General features: G+C 67.3%; 1 protein-coding gene across 10 annotated transcripts in view; it reads right to left on the reverse strand.

Annotated features, from left to right (window-relative positions):
- KCNT1 (potassium sodium-activated channel subfamily T member 1) overlaps window positions 1-26,989 on the reverse strand; it is a 60,365-nt gene that overhangs the window by 17,634 nt on the left and 15,742 nt on the right. For all 10 annotated transcript variants that reach the window (XM_047831075.1, XM_047831072.1, XM_047831076.1 and 7 more), the window contains 8 exons: window positions 5,348-5,427; window positions 4,721-4,820; window positions 2,568-2,624; window positions 1,724-1,772; window positions 1,594-1,653; window positions 1,405-1,479; window positions 1,254-1,337; window positions 867-961 (listed from right to left, as the gene is read on the reverse strand). In XM_047831075.1, coding sequence (XP_047687031.1) covers window positions 867-961; window positions 1,254-1,337; window positions 1,405-1,479; window positions 1,594-1,653; window positions 1,724-1,772; window positions 2,568-2,624; window positions 4,721-4,820; window positions 5,348-5,427 — 600 coding nt within the window. The remainder of the gene's footprint in view (window positions 1-866; window positions 962-1,253; window positions 1,338-1,404; window positions 1,480-1,593; window positions 1,654-1,723; window positions 1,773-2,567; window positions 2,625-4,720; window positions 4,821-5,347; window positions 5,428-26,989) is intronic.

Consider the following 26,989-nt stretch of genomic DNA (forward strand, 5'->3'; position numbering starts at 1 on the left):
CTGTTTCGAGGCCCCTGGGCAACATGCCCTGAGTGGATGCAGACCCACACTGGTGGAGTGTGGGCCTGGGGGTCAGTGGGGTGGGCCTGTGCCCCGCCTGGAGCCTCATCCTCACCCAGGGGGTCGGGCAGGAGGCCGGACAGCCCCCTACGGGGCACAGAGCCCGACGGCCCCGCTTCCCGCACCTGTGACCCCAAGTCCTCGCCCCACACCGGAAGCTGCTGACGGCAGGGCCTAGGCGGCCCATGGCACACAGCGTGGGGTGCCACAGAGAGGTGCTCGAGACCCTCCCCCAGGGGGACGGGAGGACACACTGGCTGCCGGGAAGAAAGCAGGCCGAGCTTTGGACCCCGTGGCTGCCCGTCCCCCTCTGCTGTGGTCTGCGTGGTGTGGGCAGGCGTGCGGGAGGGGAGGCAGGAAGCACGTGGCTCCTCCTCGCTCCTTCCCGGGCCTTGGTGCCCGCCCCACATCCCTGCCGGGGCAACGGGACGTGGTGGCCGCCTTCATCAGCAGCGGGCAGGGCCGGTACCCCAGGACCCGCGGCGGGAGCCGGGCACGAAAGGGAACACCCCCTCCCCCCCACTCTTCACCCTGGCCGTTCCCAGACCTCGTTCTCAGCTGGACCTCGTGCCAAAGGGTCCCCACGGGGCTCGGGCCGGTGCCCAGCCTTCCGAGGTGCGGACCCGGAAGCCAGACCTAGGTCTCCCTGGGTCCCAGAGGAGCGGGACCCGGGCCCGCCGCAGCCCGGGGCTGTGGGCTCCGGGCCGTCCGCCCCCCGCCGTCCGTGGGCCCCCTGCCACCGCGGGGCCCTCCTGAGCTGCGGCCCGAGGGGGAGAGGGCGGCGGGGCTCCTGGGGGCACACTCACCCCGTGAAGACCAAACACAGCAGGGTGCAGAACAGGATGAGGACCTGGTTGAACATGGCCGACTGGGTCCGCAGGATGGCGCGGTGGAAGTCGTTCTGCGGGACAAGGGCTGTCAGGGGCGGCGCCTGGCCCTTCCGGCGGCACGGGTGCAGGCGGGTGAGCGGGTCCCATCCCCTGGCCCCGCGCCCCCTCCCGCCTCCGAGTCAGGCTCCCCGCGGACAGCCCCGGAAAGGGACGTGGGCCCGACGCTCAGCGGAGGGTCCGTCCAGGGGCCCGGGTCACGCGGGCCGGGTCTCTCGCCCCACGTGCACATTCACCCCTCCTCCCTCCGGCCGGGGACTTCCCGGGGGGGCAGGGGGGGACGCGGCACCCGGGACGGGAGCTCACGATCATGTTCTCCAGAGCGTGCTTGGCCAGCCAACAGTTCAGAAACACGGGGATGAACAGGTTCCGCAGGGGCGCCCAGAATATCTGTGAAGGAGCCGGGTCAGGGGGCCGGGGCCGGGGTGTCCCCCTCCTCGGCCGGCCGCTCACCCACCGTGACGATGAAGGGCAGCGTGTTGATCATCTCCAGGACGAACGAGACTCGGAAGATCTGCTCCCAGATGTTGCCCTGGGGGCCGTGGGGGGCGGGGAGGGGGGAGAAAGGCAAGCCAGGAGGTCAGGGAACGGGCTGGGGGGTCAGAGGGGAGGGTCAGGCCAGGCGGCGGGGGGGGGGGGGACTCACTTTGTAGCTGAGGTAAATGAGGAGCATCGTCTCCAGGAAGCTTATGATGGCCACGATGACCTAAGAGGGGCACAGTCTGAGTGGGAGGGGGGGAGAGCAGGGCCCACCCGGAGCCATGCCCCCCACTCACCTGAATCGCCCACAGAGTCATCTTTCTTTCCACCCAGAGGATGGGCGCCCTGGGGAGGGAGGGAGGTGAGCCTCGGGCTCGTGTCCCCCAGCCCCACCCCCAGGCCTCCCCTGACCCGAGCCGTTCCTCAGGCGGGTGGAGGGCACCTGCCTTCCCCCTCGAGGGGACAAGGACATGAAGGGAGGGAGAGGTCCCCCAGGAAAGGAGGCCTCTTGGGAGCTCAGGGTGAGGCCAGGCCCAAAGCTGCGGGACGTGGGGCAGGGCTGCAGGCTCGGGAGGCCCCCCCGCCCTGGACAGGCTCCCTGGGCAAGTGCGATGAGCCGCGGGGCCTCCCTTCCTCCCCAGTCCAGCCAGGGGTGGGGGGCTCCCGGGAGGTGAAGCAAATGGGGGCGGGGGCAGGGTCTGTTCAAACGCCGGTGCTCCTTCGGGTAACGGAAGGCCCGGGGCCGTCTGTACAGACAAGCCGAGTGAGGCAGGAGGTGGCTGGGCCCCTGGGGACAGGTCCTAAACGCTGGGCCAGACGTCACGGTCATCCTGGGGTCACTTGCACCGCTTGACGGGGGCACCGCTCTCCTCGGTGCAAGTGCGAACAGGAGCGGTGACCCACTGGAGGGCCTTCCCTGCGGGCCCCTCCCCACCCGCCGTCAGTCCGCGGGCCCCTCCCCACCCTCGGCCTGAGGGCTGAGCCAGGAGTTGGAGGGACGCGGAGTCAAGCCACTTGGGGCGACGCCTGTAATTCTGAGAGGGTCCGCTGCTTCAGGTGCTCTGCGGGGACTGCCTAGCGCTGCCCACTGCGCAGGCCAAGGCCGGGCATCCGGCCGGAGGGGCTGGGCCGGGCACTCACCAATTGATCTCGGAGGACGAGGCATTGAAGGTGTAGTTCTGCTTCGGGCAGCCCCAGCTGTGGAGAGACAGAGCTGGCCCAGCCCGGCCCCGGAAGAGACCCCGCCTACGGCTGCCGCGGGCTCAGCAGCCCGGTGGGCGGGCACCCACTCCCCCACCCAGGGCCAACTCCCCGCACCTCAGACAGGCGTCTGCGCTCCTACGGCCTGCCCCCACCCTGCACACCGCCGGGCAGGGTCCCAGGCGGGGAGGGGCGGACAGGCTGGGCGGGAGAGCACAGCACTCCGGGATGGGAAAGGCAGAGCCGGGAAAGAGCTGGAGATCCTGCCCCGTCTGGCGGCAGGTTGCCGGGGAGGGCCGTGCGAGGTCAGAGCGGGCCCCGGGGCAATCGGTGCGTCCCGGAGGCCGGAGCCGCCGCAGACGAGGCTGGACGATGCTCTCGAGCCAGGGGGAGGGACAGCTGGGCTCCCACCCTGAGGTGCCGACTCCCAGGTGCACCCCAAGTCACCCCAGGAACGAGCCTCTCTCAGCCTGCCGGATGCCCGGCCTCTGGGAAGGTGGCAGGGGCAGAGCTGTTCGTTCTGCCCAGCTGTAATGCCAGGGTCCTGGACCCAGAGGATCCCACTCTCACGGAGCCCCATGGTGACAGGCAGCTCCTTCCCACTCTTCTTCCAACTGACCCACTTCCCCGAGCCTTACTGGCGCTATTATTGCAAACTCGCTGCCCACAGCAGTGGCCGGCTGTCCTCCCATCCACCTACCACCGTCCTCCAACCATCGACCCGTTACCCACCCAGCCACCGGCCCCCCATTCGTAGCTCATCCGGCCACTCGCCCTCCCACCCGCCCATCCCCGTGCTAGGGACCGGCAATGACTCCTAGACCTGGTCCCTGCAGGCACGTGCAACCAGATGTCCCAGGAGCCTCCGGAAAGAGAAGGTGGGACGGAAGCGGTTTGAGAGTCAGTTAGGACCCCCAGTCTTCCTTCTCAAACCACCACGGCTGGGTCTGCACAGCCCCACCTGGGATGAAGACACGAGGGGCCCCAAGGGAGGGTCAAAGGGTGTCTGGCTTGGGGACCCCCCCCCCCCCCCCCCCGCCGCCCTGCTCCGCAGATTGCACTGTCCTCCGGCCCCAGCTTCCTTCCCAGCTCGGCCCCAGGAGTCAAGTGGCCACACTTCGCCCTCAGGGAAGAGGCGGGACAGATCCGCTCTGAGGACTGAGCCTGTCCCAGGTGACAGTGGTGACCAGGCTTTGCCTGTCCTGACTGATGGGACTTCAGCCTCTGAGTGCCCCCACTCTTAGTGTGAGCAGAGCCCAAGTTGCTGGACGTTTGAAGAAACCCACCCAGCGTGAGCTCGGGAGAAGCAGAGACTGAGCCCAAGAGAAACACGTAAGAAAGGCAGGGTTAGAGACATCACCTCCGGAGAGGCGGAAAGCCAGAAAGAAGTCTCCGGAATTAAAGCGTGATGCAGAAGGACTGAGCCAGGGCCGGACGCAGCGCTAAGGAAGTCACCCGGGGCGGGGGGGGGGGGGGGGGGCACGAGAGGAGAGACGGGGCAGACGGGACTGTCCAGAACCACACAGCCGGGCACCGGAAGCCCAGAGACAGCGGAGGGGAGAAGAGTGGTCTCCAGCATGGGAGGGAAGGGGTCGTGCCAAGGCGTCGCGGAGGCTGCCGGACACGGGCACGGAGAAGAGACTGCAACGGCCTCCAGGGGAAGAGGGTGCTTCCCACACGGGCGACCGGCAGGACCGGTGGCAGGAAGGCCAGGCAGCAAGAGGGACCGACTCTACCGCGGTCAAGTCAGACCCGGAGGAGGCGGGCAGCGCGAGCTCTGTGCCAGCGAGGGGACCCGGGAGGTGCGGGTGGCCCTGCCCGGCTTGCACCCCGCCCCTCCCCCGCTGAAGGCAGCGGAATGCCGCTCCCGCCCCGCTGGACACGCACAGCCGCAGTGCGCGGCCTGGGCACCTTTCTCCCCGAGCCAAGCCTGTCGGTCAGCAGGACCCTGAGTGGCATCCAGGGCCCGCTCTGCGGGGGCGGACACCGGGAAGGAAAGAGTCCCCGGGGGCTGGGCACACCCCCCCCCCCCCGCCCACTGACCCCACCGGCCTCTGTCCCGGCAAGCTGCCCCCAGCCCCGCAGTCGCCCACCATCCGATCCCCAGGGCCGGGTCATCCAGCAGGACGCGGACGATGTACAGCAGGCAGGTAAGCAGCTTCAGGGAGAAGTTGAAAAGCCGGATCCTCAGGCCTGCGGGCGGGGGATGCAGGTCAGGGCTCCTGGGCCCCCGGGACACCCTGGGCTGCCCCCAAGGATTGAGGGGTGCTCCGCACTGCGGGGGGAGACCCTCCACCCCGTCCTGCCTTCCAGATGGGGTGCAGACCGCTCCCCACGCCATGCACTCCTTGGGACAGAAGGGTGGGGGCCTGGGGGGCACACTGATGGACTAGGGCCCGTGCCCCATCCTGCACCCCAGATGGGGTCCCAGGGAGCCAAGCTCCTGCTGGGAAGGCGGGGGAGCGGCGAAGGGTGGCAGGTGGCCAGAGGACCCTCCAGGGTGCAGGTCGGAGGGCGGGGCCCGCCTGGGAGGAGGCTGTGCCGGTGCCCTGGACGGCCACCGCCCAGCCCGGGGTCCAGCAGGGGAGCAGGGTCCCCGCACGTCCCGGGTCCCCCCTCCCACTGGGGGTAGGTGGCCTGAAGCCGAGGGGCCTCTCCCCCGCCCCGTGCCCCGCGCCCACCAGCCTGTGCCCCCGCTCCTCCCGCAGGCCCCCACTCACTGGATCTCTGGTTTTTGATGAAAAACAACTTGAGCCGCTCCTTGAAGGTGTTCTCGTTGACGTAGAACTCCACCTGGACCCTGGGGGCAGGGGAGAGGGGCATGGGGGCTCTGGCCAGTGGGGGCTCGAGCAGGGAGACAGGCCCGAAGCCCAGGGCGGGACCGGCTTCCCCCACACCGCAGGAGCCAAGAGAGACCCGCGGGGACAGCAGGACCGGGAGGGCGCCCCGGTGTCCGGCTGGCCCGCGTGGTCCTGGCAGACCCGCCCGCCAGCCCTTCCAAAGCCACGGGCACGGCTGGGGCCGGTCGGCTGCTACCTTCTGGGCACCAGAGGCGGACAGCCATGGGCCCTCAGTCTTGACTGTCACTGGCAGCCCGCTACCAGCATTAAACAAACCCTGATGGCCCTCAGCACAGGGCTCAAACACCAGTGTCCCCTAAGTAGGAGTGGAAGCCGATGGTCGGCTGCTCTGCCTGCTGGCCCCGGGGCTGTCCCCCGAGGCCCGCTGCAGCCTGCAAGAGGGTCGGGCACGGAGGCGCCGGCCGTCAGGCCCGCCGTGGCCCCTCCAGCCCAGGCTGCCCTCCTTCCCTCAGGCTCGCCTGTGCCCCTGGCCAATCCCCAGGCACCCTGAGTCCTGCCCGGGCTCCCAGCCTCCCGGGGACCAGCCACGGCACACCCGGCGTGTCAGGGAAGGAGGCGGAGTTGGGAAGGGCCGTCGGGTCCCTGGGGGTAACACGGGGTCTGGGGCAACGGGCCACCGCCCAGCACCGCCCCAGCCTTGGACCCAGGCCCGCGGTGGCGGCTGTGCCCTGCGCGCTGGCCCGGGGGGGGGGGGGGGCCCGCTGTCCCCCTAGGACGCAAACCCTGGCGTTGACGGCAGTAGGACAGGTGGAGCGCGGTCCTGGGGGTCCCACCTCCAGGCCATCGTGCCCCGGGGCAGGGGGCTCCGGCCTGCGGGCGGGCCGGCTGTGAATGGCCTCCGCCTGGCCGGGCTCCCCTGGGGGCAGAAACAAGCACTGACTGCTCTGCCCCGCACAGCTGAATGGGGCGCTCTGCCTGGGGCTGCGCGAGACGGCCCTCCTCCCCGCAGCCTGCCGTGGGCACAGGACGGTGTGACAGGGCGATGCCTCGGCGGGCCCTCGGCCGGGGCGCTGGCACCTTCCTGACCTGCTCCAGGCGGGGGGCCTCTGCCTGGGCCACAGTGGGCTCCACTGGCCACGGCTCCCAGAGGAGGCCTGGGCGCCGTGGGCTCTTCCCCTCCCTCGGGTTCTGGTGCAGGGAGGGTCACACGGCCACAGCCTGGACCCCCGGAGCCAGAGAGGCAGGACGGGCCTCCCACAGACCACAGCCAGCGTGCCCACGGCACCCCAGCACATCCCAGCACACCCCCGGTGCCCCACGGCACCCCACTGTACCGCCAGCAGACCCCCACACTCCCTGTACCGCATGGCACCCCCCCACTCCCCCAGCACACCCCTGTACCCCACTGCACCCCAGCGCAGACCCCTTTCCTCTCTCTCCTCGGAGCCCTCTCCCTGCCTTCCCGGCTTACTCCTCAAGCCCCGAATCCCACCCTTCTCTGTAGGCGCCGCCTGGAGCTGTGTCGGGGGCTCCTGAGGGCCTCTTTGGGGAGTTGGTCCAACGAGCCTGGCTGGGCCCGGGCCCGGGGCCCAGTGAGGTCAGCTCAGGGGGGCAGATGGACGCAAGTCAGTGAGCCCGAGGGAAGAGCACCCAGCCCGGGAACAGCCCTCCCCGACACCCTCCGGCCCCACCGAAGCAAAGCCTCCACAGAGGGGTCTCCCCACCCCACCCGGGCCACCCGCTCGGGCTGCTTCCCTGACGGGGCCCTTGTCTGGCCAGCGAGGCCCTGCCCTGTTCCTTCCTCCTGAGCCTCCCAGGGCACCGACCAGGCGGCCTCCTTGTCCCCATCCCCCTCTGGTCGACCCCCCCCCCCCCCCAGACTCCTCGGCTGCCCCCATCTCAACTCTGAATGCGGGACGCCCTAGGGCTGATCACGGGCCCCCCTCGACACCCGCCTGGCCCGCTTGCGCGAGGTGACCTCTAAACCCCAGCCCTGCTCTGAGCCCCCGGCTGCCCTCCGACGTTGCCCTTTGGGGTACCCTCCCCAGACCAAGCCGGAGCCAGAGGCGCTCCCTCTCCCCACGTTGGACCTCACGCTCTATGCGGCTGAGAGCCCCGCCTCACTCCCCCCGGGTCCCCTGCCTATCCTTGCTGGACGGCTAGACGCCAGCAGGTGAGACGAAGCAGGAAGCCAGAGTCCCTGGCTCCTTCCTGTGGTCTCTGTTGGCAAAAGAGAGCGACCCCCAGCTCCTTCCCCGGGGACCCCCGACCTGACCCAACCTCGCCCCTGCCCCCGCTTGCCAACGGCCCCTGGCCGCACGTAGAGCAGCCTGACGCCTACCGGACGCCCCTGCCCAGGCCCAAGGGGTCAGGCCTGCTGACCTGGGACGGGTCGGGCCTGGACACTTTTGCTTCCGGGTCACCCGGCCCCTTCCCAGCTCCCCAGAAACGGAACCCCGGGCGCTTCTCGGCCAGCCCTTGTCCCCGGGGTCAGCTGCAGACACCCATTGGGACAGCCCCCCAAGGCGGTCAGCGGCGGGGGGCCCGCGGAGGGAGAGGGCTGGTGAAGGAGACGCCGTGGGCTGGCGGACGTGGCCGCGTGAATCGAGCCTCGTGAAGCCTCTCTCGCTCTTAATTTTTCACGAGCTGCGGCTGCCCACTTCTGACACCACCACAGACAGCAGGTTACGAGCTGTCCATTTAGCCTGATGTACGGTCGAGGCGACGAGCGTAATTAGACCCCCACGGGGCGCTGGGCCGACGCAGGAGGAAACCTTGGAGGGCTTCCGGACCCCCGCGGCCCCGAGGTTCGCAGCACAGCCTGGGCCCGGTTGAGGGACGCTCTCGGCTCAGCAAGCTCACGGGAAGAAGCAGGTGGGCCCCGGGGTCACGGACGGGTCTGGCCAGACAGACAGAAGCCCTGTGCCTCCCCTGCCCGGCTGCTCCGTGGCCCCTGCACCCGTCCGAGCCCCGGCCTCCTCACCTGGGGGGGCGGGCAGTGACAGGAAAGGTCCACCACAGGTGTCTGGAGGGTGGCAGATGGGGGGGCTTTGGCTCTGGGGAGAGTTAGCCTGTCCCTCTGCGTCTACCCTCAACCTCTCAAGTCTGCTAAGTGCCTGCGCCCGAAGGAGGATTAAGTGAGAGGCCGCCGCAGTGCGTGGCCCGGGGCCTGGCACCCATCAGCTCAGCTGGTGCCCGTGGTCTCCTACCAGGTCCCGACGGTGGCCGGCTCCGACGCTCCCATCACCCAGAAAGGACGGGCCCCCAGCCACAAATCCACCTGGCTGATGCCCTCCACGGGCAGGGGGCAGGGTGGGACCCCGGTCCAGCCGTGGCTCGAGGCCCTGCGTGGGGTGCGTGACCAAGCTCACGGAAGCCACTCTGGGGAGTGAGGGGAGGGCTGAGCGGGAAGCCCCGCGAGCCGGGGGAGGGGTCCTGAGAACACACGGTGCGGTGGCCCCGGAGCTCGGCCTCAACATCGAGCTGCCCCAGACCCCACGGTGGAGCCCAAGGGTCTACTCCCCTCCCCCCGTCGGTGTCTGTGTTCCTTCGTGCACTCGGTCCGAGGCCCCCTGCCGCCAGGGCCCCAGGAAGAAGGTCTAAAGCCAGGGTGCCCCAAGGGCGTGGTCTCGGGGCCCAGAGCCTGAGGGGAGCCTGGGACTCAGAAAGCCCTGGGTGTAACCCCTGGGGTCAGGCCGTGGGCCCCGGGGACTGGACAGGCCCCACCTGGGCCCCACCCCAGGCTCCTCTGTCCTCGGAGGTTGCCAGCTCTCAGGCTGGTGAGGACAGGGGTCCAGACCGAACAGACAAAAGGGACGTCTTGCCGAGCCCTGCCCTGGAGCCCCTCGGAGGGCTCCAGCCAGACTCATCCCGACATGCATGGAAAATAAGGCCCGCCAAGGCCCAAGGCTGGCCCAGGGGGTCGGAGGCATCGGGGGCTTGGGGCTCTGCATGGGACCAGGGCCTCTCGAATGTCTGGGGTGGAAGGGTCAGCCCCCGGCTGCCTCTGCCCCATCCCCACGAGGCTTGTGTTTGAGTGGGCCCAGGCCGACCGCCTGCCTGTGCCAGGGCCTTGTCCACGCTGGAGGGGACCCACAGAGTCCCCCTTGTGCCGGCAAAGCAGCTCCAACCTCCCCAACCTGAAACCGGGACAGGACGTGCCAGGCGAGGGTGGCCGCCCTGGGGCGAGCCGGGCAGGCGGACTCTGGGCTGCACGTCTGCCTTCTGACCGGCAGGCTGACCCGGAGGCCAACGGGCAGGCAGGCCCGGGGAGCAGGCCTTCCAGGGAATCCTGGCAGGTGGTCCCGGCACAGATGGCCTGTGCCAATAAGCTCCGTAGGCAGAGTCAGGAGGGCGGCGGCGGGGAGGGTGGCCGGACGCGAAGCACATAGCACGGCAGGCCGGCCCGCCGGGCCACGACAGCCGTGCACTCACATGGGGCCGGGGTCCTACTGTCTGCTTCCCTCCGCGTGTCGCCGTGTGGCTCACTCCCTCCACACAGGAACCCGCAGACTGACGCTCGAGAGAAAGGGCGGGGCCCCGGCCTAACTGCCAACCCCGAGGCCAGCTATTCTGAGCAAGGGCAGAGCCTATGACCAGCCCAGGGACCCAGCCCAGGACAGACATGTGGCCTGCTCCACCCCCCCCACGCACTGGCACTTCCTGTAGGTGTGCGGGCAAAGGGCCGGGCTTGGGGGCAGAGGACGGGCAGGGGTGTCTGCTGAGTAGTGAGGCACCGGGGGTGGGGGGTGGGGGTAGGGCTGAAGGCTGCGCTGTCCCCACCACTCCCAGCCCCAGGCTCGCAGACTCGCCCATGGGGGGCTGGTGGCCGTGTGGGCAAAGATTGCTGTGGGGACATCCCTCCAGGCACCACGACCCTCCTGTGGGGTGGCGGGGCTCTGGACCCACCAGGGCTGAAAGGCTTTCCTCTAGCTCTTGCCCAGTGCCACAGGCCACCTCCTGCAGGCCACCTGCTGCCCCAGGGTGGCCCGCTGCCAGGGACATCCCGTGTCGGGAACCCGGAGGGGCAGAGCAGCCTGGGGGACCGAGGAAAGGCACGGTGGCCAGTGGCTTCTCCAACGGACAGGTGACCCCAGCCCGCATGTCCCCCGTGAGGCGGCCCCACCTGGGACCTCCTGCACACGTGTTGGAGAGAACCCCTGTCCCGGCACCCTCGGCTGGGCCGGGGGCCTGGGAGAGCCTCTTGGGGCCTTGGTGGGCACGGAGCGTCTGCTCTACCAGTGACAACGCTGGGGTGGCCGCAAATCGTCCGTTTCCCCCTGGGAAGCCCGAGGTGCCCCAGAGAGCCCTGCGGGTGCTGGAGGGGCCCTCCGCCCCACCACCACCGTAGCGCAGGGGGCTGGGCTGGGGAGCCAGAGGCCCGGGACTGTGGCCCAGCCCCCCCCCCCCGCCGGCTCCCACACACCTGCCGGGGTAATCACAGGCCCGGGTCACAGGCTGCGGCAGGGGCGAGTGTCAGCAGCAGCTGGAAGCTGAGTGAACGGCGGCTGTCGCCGCTGACAATGGCAATTAATGACATCGGGTCCCACTTAGTGGCCACGCTGAATGCCCAGGGCTTGGACAGGATGTGGCCGCTCCGAGGAGGATATTGGTCTCCCCAGCCTCAAAGCCACCATCCACTTGACCCGGATCTTAACGGAAGCCAGGACGTGCCTGGGGGCTAGGCTGAGGGGGGAGGGTCCCAGCAGTCATCTGCATGCTGTCCCTACACACGCAAATGGTGGGGGTCCCCGTTCCCTCTGGGCACCCCTGAGGGCTGTGGGTGTCTGCCTCTGGATGGCCCTGTTTGCTAGTCCAGGGCTCCTCCCCAGAGGACCGCCCACTGTCCCATCCCAGGCCTCAGCTCCACCCCCAGCAGCAGCACCTGAAGGCACGGGGCGGCGGTGGCCAGGGCTGGCTCGTGCCCGGTCCCTCCTGGCTGCAGGGCAGACTGGACTCTGAGCCCCCTCCTCCCAGGGTCTGCTGGGGGCGGGAGGCCACTTGTCTTTCCCTGCTGCGGCCCCCTCCCTGCAAGCACTTACTGAGACAGAGAGGAGTCCAGGCTGAAATCTTCCACATGAAGCCTGGGGACAGACACGGGTGGTCACATCAACATGGAAGACGGATGGACGGAGGGCTTGGGCTTCTGGACCAGGTGGGGGCACAGACACTCAAGGAAGCTCCAGGCACGGTCGGAGGGAAGCGGTGGGGTCGGGGGAGGGGCACCCCTGGGCACACCCCCAGACCCGCGGAGCCCCAGGCAGGCGGAGGTGCCCACGGGAGGCAGCCTGTGGTGAGGCGCTTACTGGGCCTGGCCCCCTCGGCGCCCCAGAAAGCAGCACAGCGCCCACAGCACATGCACCCCCTGCCCAGGCCAGACGGCACACAAGGCCAAGGCCACAGACGCCCGCCTTCAGCACAAGGACTAAGCAAGAATCCGTCTATCCGGCGCGCGGTCACTGTCCCTGCTCCTGCCAAGCCCACCCAGGCACCGCGACCCCAGCTCCAGGGAAGGGCACCATCAGCCCCGCTTTACACCCAGGAAGCTGATGTGGCGAGAGGCGGTTCCCACACAAGGCCACAGGGCGGACGCAACAGCCAGGGCTCCCTCCTCGTCAAGTCTGCCTGCCTCCTCTCTGCTCCCCTGCTTTCTACGGGCCCGGCCACAGAGCCCAGCAGCCCCGTACCCTGGCTTCCCAGGGAGAGGACAGGCCGAGGCAGGGAGCTGAGGCTTCCTGGGGGGCGCCCGGGTGCACCCCTCCACTGGGCCAGCAATCACACACCTGCTACCCTTTGGGCAGCCTGCCCTGCGATTCTCCCAGATTGGCCACAAGAGCTGACGCCATGATGGCTGGGCCTGGGCTGGTGGCAGCTTTGGGCCTGGGCTGGAGGGGAGGCCGGCAGGGGGGTGGTGCTGGTGGCAGCTGGGGCTCTGAGGACTGGCCCCTGGGGGCTCCGGAGGGGTGTGCGTTTGCGTGTATATGCAGAAAGTCTATTTGCTGATGACGTACCCGTCTGGTGCACAGAGGACTTCAGGGAGCCTCTCTTAACCCTCGATGCTGCCATGTTCCAGAAGAGGATGTGAACGTTCAGGGAAGACCACTGCCTTCCAGAGGCCATGGCAGGGAGGAAGGAGCTGGCCTGCAGGGCTGGGCCAGCCCCTCACACGGGCCGGGTCATCCGCACACGGCCGCGCGCCGCCCGTGCAGGGCCCTCCGGGTGGGCAGGCCCCCCTCCGAGTGCCCCGGTCTACAGCTCCTCGTGCCTGGGACGGCACAGTGGGGCCGCGGGGAGGTCCGGGACGATGAGGGACTGGAGGGGGCGTGCTCAGGGGCCGGGCTCCGCAAGGAGCAAAGGAGGCCAGGGCTCTGCCGGGAGCTTCTGGCAGATTCTACATGTTTGTCCACCTCAGGTTTCCTGTCCTGGCCCCGGTGCCGCCCCGAGCTCTGAGTTGGGGCGACAGCTGCACGGAGAGGGGTGGGGAGGAGGGGGCTGGGCAGGAGCCTGGCAAGGCCCAGGCTGTTGCAGTGGGGCTGTGGCGGTGGAGCTCAAGGAGGGTGGGTGAGGAGAGTGGCCGGGTCCCTGGAGGACCACGGGGGCCACCTAAAGGGGAGGGGGGTGAGCGGGCCTGTGGGGAAGGGGTTCCGCCTACTGCCTTTGGCTGTGGCAAGCCTGGGGTCACGGCAGACGCGCGGGACTCTGGGAAGGGCAGCAGGAGAGCAGGACCACGCTGGAGCCCCAAGGACCCTGAGGTGTGGAGCTGCATGCTGGGCTCGGAGCACCTGGGGGGGGGGGGCGGGCGTGGGTGCGCAGGGGGGCCAGCGGAGCAAAGTGGCCGCAGCTGAAAGGTGTTTCCTGCCGTCCTCGCTCCCTTTCCTGCCTCGGCCCCCGAGTTCACAGAAGCTCCAGGGACCCTGCGCACAGAGGTGCGCCCTGCCCCTCCACACCCGTCGTCAGGGGACAGGGCCACAGGCAGGAGGGACACGCTGCCCCCAGGGGCCACTCGACACAGCCCCGAACTGGGGCTCACCGGGGTTCCAATCCCCCGCCAGGCACTGCCTCCAGCTGTTCCGGCCCCGCCTCCCCAGGCCCCGCCCCACGGCCCCGCCCCTCCCGGGGCTTCCCGCGGAGCCCCTCAGCGGGAGTTTCCCCGCCTGCTCCCCAAACCCTGCCTGTCAGCCCACCTCTGAGTGAGGCCCCTCCGCGGATGTCCCCTGCCCTGAAGCTACCAATGGCGGGGCACCGGCCTCATCTGGTCGCAGCGACTCCTCCCCCGCCCAGGCCCTCCTCCTGGCCCCCCTCTTCCCCAGGACTCTCTGTCTGTCCCGGGGACACAGTGGCCTCTGCCCACAGCCTCAAGCAGGACCTCAGAGTTCCATCCTGGCCTCTGGCCTGCTGCCCCTCTCCTCCCCTCCCGGCATCCACACCGACGGGAGCGTCCCACTGGCCAGCCTGGCTGTGCCTCCAGGTACCCCAAGCAGCCGTCCGCAGTGCTCCCCACACCCCGCCACCACTCCCCACCACTCCCAGACCCCTGGGTTCTGCCTCCTAGATCTTTCTGCAGTCTTCCCGTGCCCTCCAGGCCACCCACTCAGATGTCCCTTCTGAGGATACACCGGTGAGCCCCTCACCTGGTGCAGAACCCAAACCTGGTGGGGGGGGGGGGGGAGAAGGGGCGGGAGGGAGGTGCCCAGCAACCAGCCCCTTCCTCTCCAGCCCTGTCTGTCCGTCCAGGCTGGCACACCAAACATGCAGCAGCACCTGGGAAGGGCAAAGACCCCCCAGCCCCGGGCTTTTTGGGGTCAGGAAGGGGCCCCAGCACAGCCCCGACCCACGGGGAGAGTCCACTGGACCCCTTGCTCAAAGGCTCTTGAACGATGGTCTTCAACACTCCTGCTCCAGGTCGTGATTTCTAAGCCTTGCCCCTCCCCTTCCTGGCCCCACAAGACATGGGGGAGGGGAAGGAGGAGACCCATGAGCTCAGAGCCCAAGGCGCTCGGGCTGGCCAGCGTGGGGGAGGGACCCGTGCTGGCCCACCCAGCATCCACGCCACTGGGGTGCACTGTGTTGGGTGGGGGGCCTTGAGCCCTGGCACTGGGAGCAGGCACCTCCCGGTGCCTTGCTGCCTCCCCAGCTGTAGTGGGCCACCCTGGGGAAGGCCAGTGCCTCGTGGTCCAGGAGCGCTGATCCTGGCTGGCCCCAGAAGGGGGCCCGGCATGCAGATGGGGCCAGCTTCAGGAGCTCTGGCCACTGGCTCCCTCTGACAGAAGGTCCCCGTCACCCCGCCCTGGTTGTGCAGGACCCTCCGTCAGATCTGAGTTTCCAAGGAGCAAAAACCCTGTATGCCTTCCTCTGCTCAGGAACCTGCTGTGGCTCTCTACTGCTCCTATCCAGAATAAACTCCATGGTGTGCATCTAGCATTTGAGGATACGGGGCTGCAGGGCTCCAGGCCCTAACACCACGGGCCAGCTACGCAGCTACAGACAGTTCCCCCTTCTCTGCTCTGCACAAGGAGGCTGATACCTGTACCTCAGGGGCTGCTGGGGATAGAGCGAGGCCACCCGTATAAGGGTCAGCACAGAACTGGGGGCAGAAGAGTGCGGGGAGGGGAGAGGACTCCCTGGAAGAGGTGGCCTTGCCATCTCAGTTCCCATTCTGCACCGCAGGCTCAGATGCAGGCTGGGCAGGACCTGCCTCTGCACCCCTGCCGGAACAGGAACAGCAAGGGGAACCGATCTCTCGCAGCGGCTGGACTGGCCGTAACCAGAGCTTCCGGAGCCGCTGCCCCCCGCGGCACAGGAGGAGGATAGAAAGGAGGACTCCGTCCTCAGGGCCTTGGCCGCCACTTGCTGCCTTCCCGCCCGGGCTGCCCATTAGCTGCTCCAGCGCCTCTCAGAGGCACTTAATCTCCAGCCTTAGCAGTCCGCTCTGGCAAATGGGAATAACCACCGGGCATCAGCTTTCCACCAGGGGTGCTCGAAGGAGCCAGAAACAGGGTGTGAGGGCAGGAGGGGCCTGGGTAGCCTGTGGCCAGAGGGGAGGGGCAGGGGAGAGGCTCCCGAGACACCCCTCATCCTACCATCTGCCAGGCCGAGAGTCCCTGCCAACCTCGGCCCCAACCCTCCCCAGGCTTTGCACCCTCCCCAGGCTTTGGCCCTGGCTGTCGCCTCTGCCTGGAGGGCCCCTGCCCATCTTCCTGTGCCCCTCCCCGTAGGGCCAGCGGCCCTGGAAGCTCCCACTCGCCTCACCCCGGCCCAGCCTGCACCTCTCTGCCAGGCACAGGTTTCTGTGCCCACGACGTGTGCCCACACCCAGGGCGGATCTGATTCATCTCCGTTTCCCCCGCAGCATCTACAAGGGTTCCCTGCACAGAGAAGGTGCTGGCTAAATACTGCTGCTGGCTAAGGACTAGTGCCGCAGACAGAGCCTCAGTGTCCTCATCCGTGAAATGGGGGTGCTGCGTCCAGCCCTGCGCTCAGCGGAGCTGGAGAAGGGCTGGTGAGGCCCCCTTCCCCAGGCGGGCCCCTCCCCAGGAAATTGGACTGCTGCACCCTGGTTGCCACCAGCTTCAGGCACTAGCCCCCCAGGGAGCCTCAGACCTGCGTCCCAGCTCCGATCTGCTATGCAGCCTTCAGCCAGGCCCCCCCCCCTCCTTCAGCCTCATGCTGCCCACTTCTGAAGTGGGGACTCAGATATTGGCCTCACCTCCCCACAAGCGGCAGCCGGAACCCACTGGAGCGTGGGCTCAGTGGGAGAGGGCCGGGCAGGGGTCCCCGAGCCACCTGGCCGGGTGCCTCGGTCGTCGTCCCTGCTTCCCTCCGGTCTTACCTGCAGGCCCACCGTACCAGCCTCTAAGAGCAGGAGGGAGGGGGAGAGCACAGGCTCCCAGAGGCCGGCTGATAGCACAGCGGGTGGTCCTTGCGCCTGGGTGAGGGTTCGGAGGGGGAGAACCCGGCCGTCCCCCGCCCCCTTCCCGGGGCTGCGGGCGACGCGGCAGGTGCAGCCGAGCGGAGCCGGGGCGGGAGGCGAGCGGCAGAGAAGCAGAGCCCCTCCCGGCGGTGCGCGGGGTCCCCCGGGCGCGCGCCCCTACCTCTGGCCCACATCGCTGCCCACGGAGCCCCCGCCGCGGGCCGGCAGCAGCGGGCTGAGCCCGTGCGGCTCCTCGGGCGCCGAGGCGCCGGCCGGGGCGCCCCCCGGGCCCGCCTTGCCCTCGGACGGCGAGCGCGGCAGCTTGGCCCGCGCCATCCTGCGGGAGCGCACGGGCGGGAGGCGGCGGGGGCGGCGCTCCCATCTCCGCGCCCCGCCCCGCGCTCCCCGCGCCGCCGCCGCAGTGGATCGGCCCGGGCGGGCGGGGGGCGCCGGGAGGCGGGGTGGGGCGGGGGGCGGGCGGACGCGCACGGAGCCCCGGCAGGAGGGGTCTCGGTGCCGGCTGCCGGGCCGCCTTATAACGGAAGTAGTAGTAAGAATCACGACAGTCACGGCGGCGCTGGGGGAGGGGAGCAGTAGTGGCGCGGTGACAGCTGGTGGTTCTCGGCCACTCACCTCCGCAGGCAGGCGCTGCCTGAGCCCCGGGAGCCTCGGTGCGCAGCCGCGCGCCCAAGTCACAGTCGGCCTCCGGGTCCAGGGGACCCAGGTGGGGCTCCGATGGCCTGCGCAGAGCGGTGCCCGCCTTCCAGGCCCCGTTCTTGGTGCCTGCTCAGGCTGGGTGGGTCCCCCCCCCCCGCACCCCCATTCCCTACCTCCCAGGGCTATCCGGAAGTCCGTGGGGGGACTCACCAAGCAAGCAGTGCTCATCTGCCAAGCTGGGCTCCATGTTAGACAAAGCAGCTGCTTTGTGGAGCCCTGTCTGCACCCCATGCCCGGCTGGGGACGGCTCTGATCACCTCACTGAACACGAGCAACTCAAGGAGACTGAAGATTTCGTTTTCGCAGAGTGGGGAGACTGAGGCACCGAAGCAGGAGGTGGCTTCCCCCGGAGACCGAGGCAGGGAGAAATGGATCGAGGACCCGGGAGGTGAGGTGGCTCACCCAGGTAACAGCCAGCAGGTGCTGGTGCTGGGGGAACCGAGGCTCCGGCTCTGGGTGCCCTGGGCGCAGGGGTGCAGAGATGCATGGCTATCCTCCGCAGCGGCCAGGGGCTCCAGGCCCTCCTGACCTGCCCGAACCCTGACATCTAGACCAGAGGCTCCAGCTTGCCTGGCCTGCCCGTTTCTTCACCCCACCTGCGTGACCCAGTAAACCACCGGGGCCTGGGCTTACGGAAGGTCTGTGGGAGGCAGGTGGGCCCAGGGCACCCAGCCCCTGCCTGGCCCTTCCCCAGATCGCGAGGCAGGGACAGCTGGTGCGGAGCCGTTCGGTGGCCTCAGCAAACCCCCACAGCAGCATCCCCCCGACCGTGTTTCCATTAGGAATCTGCCCTGGAGACATGAGGGCTCTGTGTGGGCAAAGCCCCCTGCCTGCCTGCGCGAGGAGGGGACGAGGAGATGGCAGTCGCTTGTCTCCCTTCCCGTGGAGGGACGCGGCGCGGCTGGAAGAGCTCCGGGGCTCGCTGGCGAGCGAGCCACACGCGGTGGTGCACGTGGCGAGCGGGGCCGCAGGCACAGGCGGCGTCCCCACAGCTGTGGCTCTGGGGTCCGGGCACCGTCCCCGCGCAGGGCCAGGCTCCCCGGGTCCGGTCAGTAGCAGAGAAGGGCCGGACGTCCGGGCTGCTCGCTGGGCTCCCCAGGAGGTGCCGGGAGCCGCAGGGCCCTCGGGATGCACTTCTGCCCAGACAGACACGAGCTCATGTTCCTCGACGGCTGCTGCGGCCCACCCGAGGCTCCAGGTGGCGGCGCCCGCCTCTCGGGCCAGCCCGTCTGCCGAGTCCGCCGTGGCCGCTGCAGTCCTAGACTCTGAGAGCAGTGATGGCTTCTGGGGTCCAGGGTAAGTGTCAGGTGACAAGACAAGGCTTCTCCAACATTTTGTATGACGCGCCCTAACGAGAGAAACCGGCTGACGTGCGTGGAAGGACCACCAGACAGCCGTCAGTGCTGCGTCCGGGAGCTGGTGGCGGAGGCCTTTCCAGCTGGCTGCCGTGTCACTTACATAAGGACTGATTCGTTTGGAAAACGGTCGTCCACTTTAGCCTCCGGCCGGTGCCGTGTCCCCTGGCCGTGCAGGAGAGCCGGCCCTGGGCACGGCCAGCGGCCCGAGGCGCCTCGTTCCCCGGCTGTGGCGCACCGTGAGGAGAGTCGCAGACTGCCCACTCCCGCTGGGGTCGGGCGACCTCCGGCCCACGGTCGTGGTGGGAGGGCGGACAAGAGCGAGCACCCTTGCCTGGAGCGCTATAAACGCCGCTCGGCTCCTGCTGCAGGACGGCTGTCCTGGGGGGTTGGGGTGGGGGGCGTCACCTCACATCCCTGTGACGATAGGGACCAGGCCAGGCCGAGTCCAGGGTGTCTGAGGTGGAGGCAGCCAGGCTTCTGGAGGACTGGATGGGGGGTGTCAATCAAGGCTGAGGGGATGGGTGGGCAGTGACGCCCGAGACGGGGAGGAGCAGACGGGGTGGTCACCGATCCGTCCTTCACGCACCGACCAGACGCCGTCTCGTGGGGGGGGAGGGGGCCGGACGCCCATGCCTGGCACTCCGCGGGCGGCCGGGCTGGAGGGGCGCCCTGGGGCAGGTACGGCCCACGGGGTCCGGGTATGATGTCTGGAGGTGTGAGGGCAGGTGGGCAGGCTGGCCCAGGAGCCTCCGGAACCCAGGAAGATGTGGAAACGGCAGAAGGCAGCAAGGGGCGACCCTGAAGCAACAGGCCTAGGGCGCAGGCCCGGCATCGCGGACTTTCTGAAGCGGTGCCCAGGAGAACCAGGGGAGGCCCCTGCCTCCACCCTCCGGAGCCACACCGGTGTGTGCCCACGGGGTCCTGGGAGTCCTCACCCACAGCCCCACTCCGCGAGAGGCGAACCAGAGGGTGTGCTGATCGCCCGGCTGGGGTGGCGCCGGGGCTGTCCCCGGGACCACAGCTAGACCTCCCAGGCTCCGGCCTGGGGGCCTATGAGCCCGTGAAGAGATGCTCAACGCCACCGATCACTGGGGAAACACACCTCAAGACGACCACGAGATACCAGCACGCACTCACCGGGACGGCTGCTCTGGAACCAACGGAAAATAAAGGTGCCGGCACGGGTGTGGGGGATGGGAGCCTCGTGTGCTGTTTTCGGGAGCGTGAGACGCTGCAGGCATCGTGGGAGGGTCTGGGGCTTCCCGAGAAGCGGGATTACCGTGTGACCCAGCAGCTCCGCTTTGGGGCGTATGCCCGCAGAACTGAAGATAGGGTCTCGAATGGATATTTGCACACCCGTGTTCGTGGCAGCGTCACTCACAACAGCTCAACACGGAAGCAACCCGAGGGTCCATCAGATGCACCACAGAAGGATGGGTACGTAAGACGTGGTCACCCACACCACGGAACGTCAGCCTCAAAAAGGAGGCAAATCCCGGCACCTGCTACAACTGGGCGAACCCGGAGGGCACCGTGCTGAGTGACGTCAGCCCGTCACAGGGGGACACGTCCTGTAGCAGTGGACGCTCTCCGGAGGCCCTGGAGGAGTCGGAGCCACGGACACGGAGAGCGGGAGGGTGGGGCTGGGGGAGGGGAGGGTCCACGTGTAACGGGACAGAGTCCAGTCTGGGAAGATGCACACGTTCTGGGGACGGAGGGGGAGACGGCTGCACGACAGTGTGAATGCACCTGATGCCCCTGAACTGTGCCCTTGAGACGATTAATTTTAGGGGTGCCTGGGTGACTCAGTCGGTTAAGTGTCAGACTTCGGCTCAGGTCACGAACTCGCGGTTTGTGAGTTCGAGCCCCGTGTCGGGCTCTGTGCTGACAGCTCGGAGCCCGGAGCCTGCTTCGGATTCCGTGTCTCCCTCTCTCTCTGCCCCTCCCCTGCTCACGCTCTGTTTCTCTCTCCTTCAAAAATAAAATAAACCTTAAAAAAAATTTTTTTTAAAAGGTGGTAAATTTTGTTATGTGTTTTTTTCACAATAAAAAAAACTGGGGAGGAAAGGTGCAGAACCCAGCGGGCAGGGCTCTCAGCGGACACAGCAGGGGCGGCTGAGCATCAGGATGGGCGATGATTACAACACGGTGGATGGGTGTCCTGCTGCTGCTGTAACAAATCACCCCAAATTTACTGGCTTAAAACAACACAAATTTACCGTCTCGTAGTCCGGAGCTCAGAGGCCTAAAATCTAAGTGTGGGCAGGGCTGGTTCCTTCTGGAGGCTCTGGGGGAGGACACCCCCCACCTCTGCCAGCTTCTCGGGGTCCCTTCCTCACGCCGCTGTGACTTCTGCTTCAGCCCCTCCCCCTCCCTCTTCCGAGAACCCTGTGACAGCACTGGGCCACAGCGGCCATCCAGGAGCGTCCCCTGCCCCCCGTGAAGAGCCTTACCTGCATCACATCTGCAAAGTCCCTCTTGCCAGCAGGGGTGATGTGCAGGGCTGTGCTGCTGTCCCTAACCCAGCTATCATCGCAGTGCAGGGAAAACCAGGAGGCGTGTGGCCGCATGTCACCTAAAATGTCCCTTCACCTAAATCGTTTGCCCGGCCCTTGGACCCGACAGCCAGCCTGTGAGGAACACCGGAGGCAGAGGGGCAGACTGAGCTGCTCTGGAAGAGGCACCCAGACGCACACAGACGGCGAATGTTCTGCAGGAAAGAGGTGTATCGGCTGCCGTTGCCGTGTAACAAATCATTGCCGACGTCACCACTTAAAGCACCCCCTTTATCATCTCACGGTGCTGTAGGCTCCACGTCTGAGCAGGGTTTAGCTTGGCTCTTCCGAGCTCGGCTTTTCCGTGGGGCCTCGCGAGGCTGGCGAGGCCGACGCGTGTCAGGCAGGGCCGGACTCTCTGGGCAAGACTCCGCCCGCCAGCTCATCCAGCCACTGGCAGGACTCAGTTCCTGGAGGCTGCAGGACGCGCCCCTTCTCGCGCTGGCTGTCACCGGCTCGCTTATGAAGGGCCGTCGCACGCCTTGGCACGTGGCTCCCCCGTCCTCAGAGCCAGGAACGGTGCGCCAAATTCCCCCGGGCCCCAAAGCTCTGCCTCTTGGGCTCCAGCCAGAGAAAGCGTTCTGCTTCCACAGGGCTCGTGTGGTTGGACGGGGCCCGCTCAGACGGCCGGTAACCTGAATTACCACGCACAGTCCCTTGCTCGCCGGAAAGAAGCAACACAGGCGCGCGGCTCAAACAACAGAAACGCGTTCCCTCTCGGTCCTGGAGCCAGGACGCCCAAGACCACGACGCCGGCAGGGCTGTGCTCCCGAGGCCGCCTCCTCGTCCCGCACACGGCTGTCTTCTCTCTGTGCCTGTCTCCAGATCCCCCTTGGTGAAAGGGCTCCAGTCGTGCAGGATTAGGGCCCACCCTGACGACCTCATGCTCACTTAATGACCTGCAATGACCCTATTTCCAGACGAGGTCACTTCTGAGGCACTGGTGGGCGGGGAGGCTCAGGTGGTCAAAAGTCCACCACATGACTTTAGGAGAGATGAAGCTCAGCCCCTGACACTGTGCAACACATCCTGATCCTGGCCGGGACATCTCATCGTATTCACGGTCCTGGGCAGCCTGGAGATCCCGAGGGGCCGCACCTGGCGGGAGCCATTCTGGATCAAGAGCAGTTTGAGCCCTAATAACCAGAAGGACACAACACTCCTGGGCTGAGCAGACCAGCTGCGAGGGGCTGGGGGCCACCGGGTGGGGTCTCCCCGGGCCAGGTTGCTGCCACTCTCCCCTGACCCCGCCGGCCCCTCACTCACCTCCACGCCCTTTAACCAATTCCTGGGCACCACCAGAATCTCCTCCGTTCTCCCCCTGCCCCCTCCCCAGCACAGGGCGTGGGTCACAGATGCCCCACAAACGCCACTCGGAATCTGCTTCCGTGAGACACTCACTTCCCAATGGCGGCCTGGCCTGGGCGCCTGGGCGGCTGGACAGCTGGCACTTTCCTGCCACCCGGCGGGAGTGAGAGGATCTCTCCGGACGATTCCGCTCCCCCAACAGCTGGGAGAGCTCATGCGAGGGTCCCGCTGCTGCCCTAATGGGGACCGCACGCTGGATGGTTCAACAGCAGAAAGGGTCCCGCCAGTTCTGAGCCCAGAAGTCCACGGTCGGTACGGCTGGGCTGCCGTCCCCTGGACGCTCCAGGGGACCCCTCCCACCTCTGGTGGCTCCAGTGTCCCCTGGCTTGTGGCCTCGTCCCTCGGATCTCTGCCCCTGTCCTGAAGTGGGCTCCTCAGTCTGTGTTAAATCTCCCTTCGCCTCTCTCTCTCTCTTTTTTTCAACTTGGGGTAAAATATACATAACACAGCTTAGCATTTTAACCATTTTTTGCCTCCTTCTTTTGGGGGCACTTCGATGGCACCTGGGGCTACCAGGGTACTCTCCCCATCTTAAAATGCTTACTTTGGACCCCCGCAAAGAGTCACCGTCTGGCTGTCTTTCTGGGGCAGCTCCAGACAGCCCACCTGTGTCCACTCCTGCCCAGAGGATGCAGAGGGATGTGAGAGGGCTGGCCTGGGGGGGCCGACCCTGCCCTGGTGCCACATCTCCCCACGCACGGGCATTACAGCCACGGCCAGACTCAGCTGGAGTCCCTGCCCACCCTCCCCTCCAGAAGGGGACACAGGGTCAGGGCCCTTCTCCCTGCTCCTGGGCCCTGGTTAAGTGCTCTGAAAGGGGGCCCAAAGCACAGGAAAACCTGCCAGAGAGGCAGAGAAACACAAAGACACAGAGAGAATGAGCTGCTAATTAGCGAGATGCGGGCAGGGGCAGGGCCTGGGCTCCAGGGGCTGGATGGGAGGGGCTTTCCCAAGATGACCTGCTTCTTTAGCCCCTCTGGACCCCCGGACCCCCGAGGCGGGCACGTGGTGAGGAGCCCACAAAGGCTCAGAACGCGGGCAGGGAGGAGGGAAGGAGCCAGGACCCGGCCCCCCTACCCCGTGGGCCTGGGGAGGAGGGTGCTACCAGCTCAGCCCCCGGACCCAGGGACAGAGATGCAGTGGGGTTGGCCAGGGCCTTGCCATGCTTGGGGAGCTGCCCTTGCCCACCACACAGCTGTGAAGAGAGGCTGGGGGCATCCACGTCCGCTCCCTCAGACTCCCCCCCCCCCACACACACACACCTGCACCAGAACCCGAGCCCCCGCCCAGTCCAGGCACCTTCCTGGCTCCGCCCGTCCCCTCCCCACGACCCGACCCCCAGGCCTTTTCCCTGCTCCTGCTGCCCCATAGGAGCAGCCTCCTCCCTGGGCTATCGTGGGGGCCAAGGTCACGAAGGATGCAGCGCCCCCACAGCCCCTCCTCTGGAGTCCTCAGGGCCAGGAGCCATTGTTCCTGCTGTCCGGGGGTGGGGGGAGGTGTCCGTCTGCTCCTGGCTCCCACGGCCCAGTGGGAGGGGGCCTCTTTTCCGGCATTTCCGCTTGTGAGTGTATTTTCAATATCACTTTAGGCCCTGCCCCGGAAAACACCCCAGCAAAAGGAGAGGCCAAGTTATTCACAGACTCCGTCCAACCTCAGCGGACCAGGGGTTCCACCCCACACGGGCAGTGACCAGCCTGCAGGCCCAGCACGCGCTCCACAACCCCACACTGGAAACTTCCTTAGAGACCGGAGAAGGGGGCAGGTGCCGGGTCCCTGGGTCCCTAGCTTCTCGGGGCCGCCTGCCCCCACCACACTCGTACCCTGTGATGGGGACGTCAGGGTCCTGGGGTGCCGTAACAAAGTGCCACAAACGGGGAGGCCCGAAACAACAGGAATTTATTTTCTGCCAGTTCTGAGGCCAGAAGTCTGAAATCAAGGTGTGGGCAGAACCTCATTCCCTCCGGAAGCTCCAGGGAGGGTCCTTCTTGCCTCTCCCAGCTCCTGGAGGCCCCAGCGCTCCCGGCCTGTGGCCGCATCCCTACAGCCTCTGCCCTTGCCTTCACGCGGGTTTGCCTGTGTGTCTTTTCTTGTAAGACACCTTCTTCACAGAGGGTAGCACCTGCCCTAACCCAGAATGAGCTCCCCTTGAGACCTTCACCTTAACCACAGCTACAAAGACTCCGTTTCCAAGTAAGATCACACGCACGGGCTCCAGGTAGACCCGCTTCCCGGGTGGAGGCTCAGTCAAAACACCACAGGGGTCTGGGGCACTTTCTGGAGACCTGCTCCTCCTGAAGCCCCCCTTAAGCAGCGCTGTGACCCTGGACAGGTCCCTTCGCTGCAGGAACTGCCTCCATTCAGCGGGCGCACACGCCCAGCCCGGAGGGGAGAGGAAGCTCCAAGCGGGCTCTCTCTCCAGGCTCTCCTGGGTCACCCTCAAAGCTTAAGGAGTTTAAGTCAAAGCACAGCTCAGTCCCGGGAAGGATGAACTGCCATTTCTTCTGTGGCGTCAACTCAACCTTCCAAGCCTGCCGTGGACTCATGTGTTGAGGCCCTAACCCCCGGTGCGATGCTGTGAGTGGGGGGTCTTGGGGGTGATTAGGGTTAGCTGAGGTCATGAGGGTGGCTCCGGGGATGGGGCTGGTGCCCTTATGAGAAGACACCGGGGAGCTCCCTCCAGCCCCACACCACCCCTGCAAACCGGGAAGAGGGCCGTCACCGGGACCGGCCGTGCAGGCACCCTGCTCCCAGACCCGCAGTCTCCAGAGCCGCGGGAAATAGATGTGTTGTTTAAGCTGTGGTGTTTTGTTACGCAGCTCAGCTGACAGAAGCACAGCCTGAACACTGCCGCCCCCTAGCTTCGCTTCAGATGGAGGCGGCGGGATGGTCCCTGCACGATACCGTTACAGCAGTAAGCGGCACATCAAGGGACCAACGGGAATTAGAACTTGAAACCAAAACTCATCGTGGTCTTTGTGACCCCGGAGGATGCCGGCTGCCCCCTCACTGGGCATCTGTGCCGTGCTCTGCACGGTTGAGGAAGAACTGAATTCTGAGTCACGCGTACAAGTCTCCGGAGACATACGCTGACCTGCACAGTCCTGGGGCAGGATGGGGAACGGGGCTCCCGGGGGACACCTAATTCCCCAGCATGCGGACTCCCAGATACCCCCAGGGCACGGGCAGGGGGAGCCAGAGTGTTGATGCACCCTTGGCCCCCAGAAAACTGAGCAGCTCGCCCGTTTCACAAGTGCAGACACAGGTCCCCGAGCCCGGCTGACCCATCTCAGCACACGCGTGCCTGTGCGCCTCCACCCCCAGCCCCTCTCCTGTCCGTCTGCGGTGTCCCTTTATTGTCCATCCACTCGCAGCTCCCCCTGTCCCCTCTTGGCCTCCCGGGCTTGGGGGAGAGGTGACTCAAGTCCCCAGAACCCCCACTTGGAGGGAGGGACTCCAGCAGGAGGAAGGCCTGACCTGCCCCCAGGAGCCCAGCCTCCACAGGGAGTCGTCCGCCCTTGTCTCTGCCCTGCGCCAGCCACCCCCCAGGCCCTTGTTCCCTGTGGGGGACCCAGGTGACCGGGGAAGAGGATCGGGGAACGGACGGCCCCAGCCGGCCCACAGTGGAGTGAGGGAGACGCAGGCAGAGGAACCCTGGGCCCAGAAAGTGACTGGAAAAATCAAGACACAAATTTTACTCCCTAAGGACACCTTAAAGCTCATGGAATTGCCCAGAACCTGGCACCACCAGAGGCTTTTCCTTGACTCAGTCACGTAGCCCCAAGCAGAATCCTAGAGAAGCAGCCTTCTCCAGGCTTCCAGCATCGGCTCCTGGAGCCCACACGCCCGCGCCCCGGCCCTGCTCCGCGGGAAGCCGGAAAGCGCTCAGCCACCATGCAGGGGCTTGACAGGCAGGACAATGCTGCGGTCAGCACACACAGGGATGCCATGCCTGAGCGAGGAGGGTGGGGGCTCATCCAACAGGCTGGTGTGACAGCAGGCGGGACACCTGGGTGGCTGTTCCGGGCCCAGTGGGGTCTTGGGGAGCGGGGAGAGGAGGGGCTTGGCTTTCGTTCCACGTCCCCGCTGCCCGGGCACCATCCAATGCTATTCGTGGAGCTGAAGGTGGTGGGACACCCCCCAACCTGATCGGGGCCACGCCAGCCTGGCCCTCCACCATTTCCCTGATCGGCTGTGTCCTCCGAGGCCTGTGGGTTGGCAGTGGACACAGGCCCCCAGCCAGGGCGGGGCAAGGAGCAGGTGCCGGGGCAGAGCTGGGGCCTCACCCTGTCCCACCCTGTGGGTCGGCGCCGTCCAGGAGTCGGGCCGCAGGGGGAAGGCAGGCCCCCAGGAGGCCTGGGCCCAGCAGCCCCACGCAGGAGGGACCCGGCGGACACGGGGCCGAGCAGCGGGGCTCCTCCGGCGTCACGCCGCCCCTGCTTCAGCCGGACTGCCACGGGTTGGGGCGCGTCCACGGCCACCCTCCACCGTGAAGCGCCCTCCGTATTCATCGGTACGCACGGAACCCACGTGTGCGAGACTCGGGCCAGCCTGCGGCCCCCACGGCCCTGGCTTCCCTCACAGCCCCCGAGCTGTCCCGGACGCCCCTCCAGACGAGAGATCCCTGCCAATGCTTTACTCTGCGGCTCTCAGGAGG

Source organism: Prionailurus viverrinus, chromosome D4, assembly GCF_022837055.1.
Source record: "Prionailurus viverrinus isolate Anna chromosome D4, UM_Priviv_1.0, whole genome shotgun sequence".
Lineage (NCBI taxonomy): Eukaryota > Metazoa > Chordata > Mammalia > Carnivora > Felidae > Prionailurus > Prionailurus viverrinus.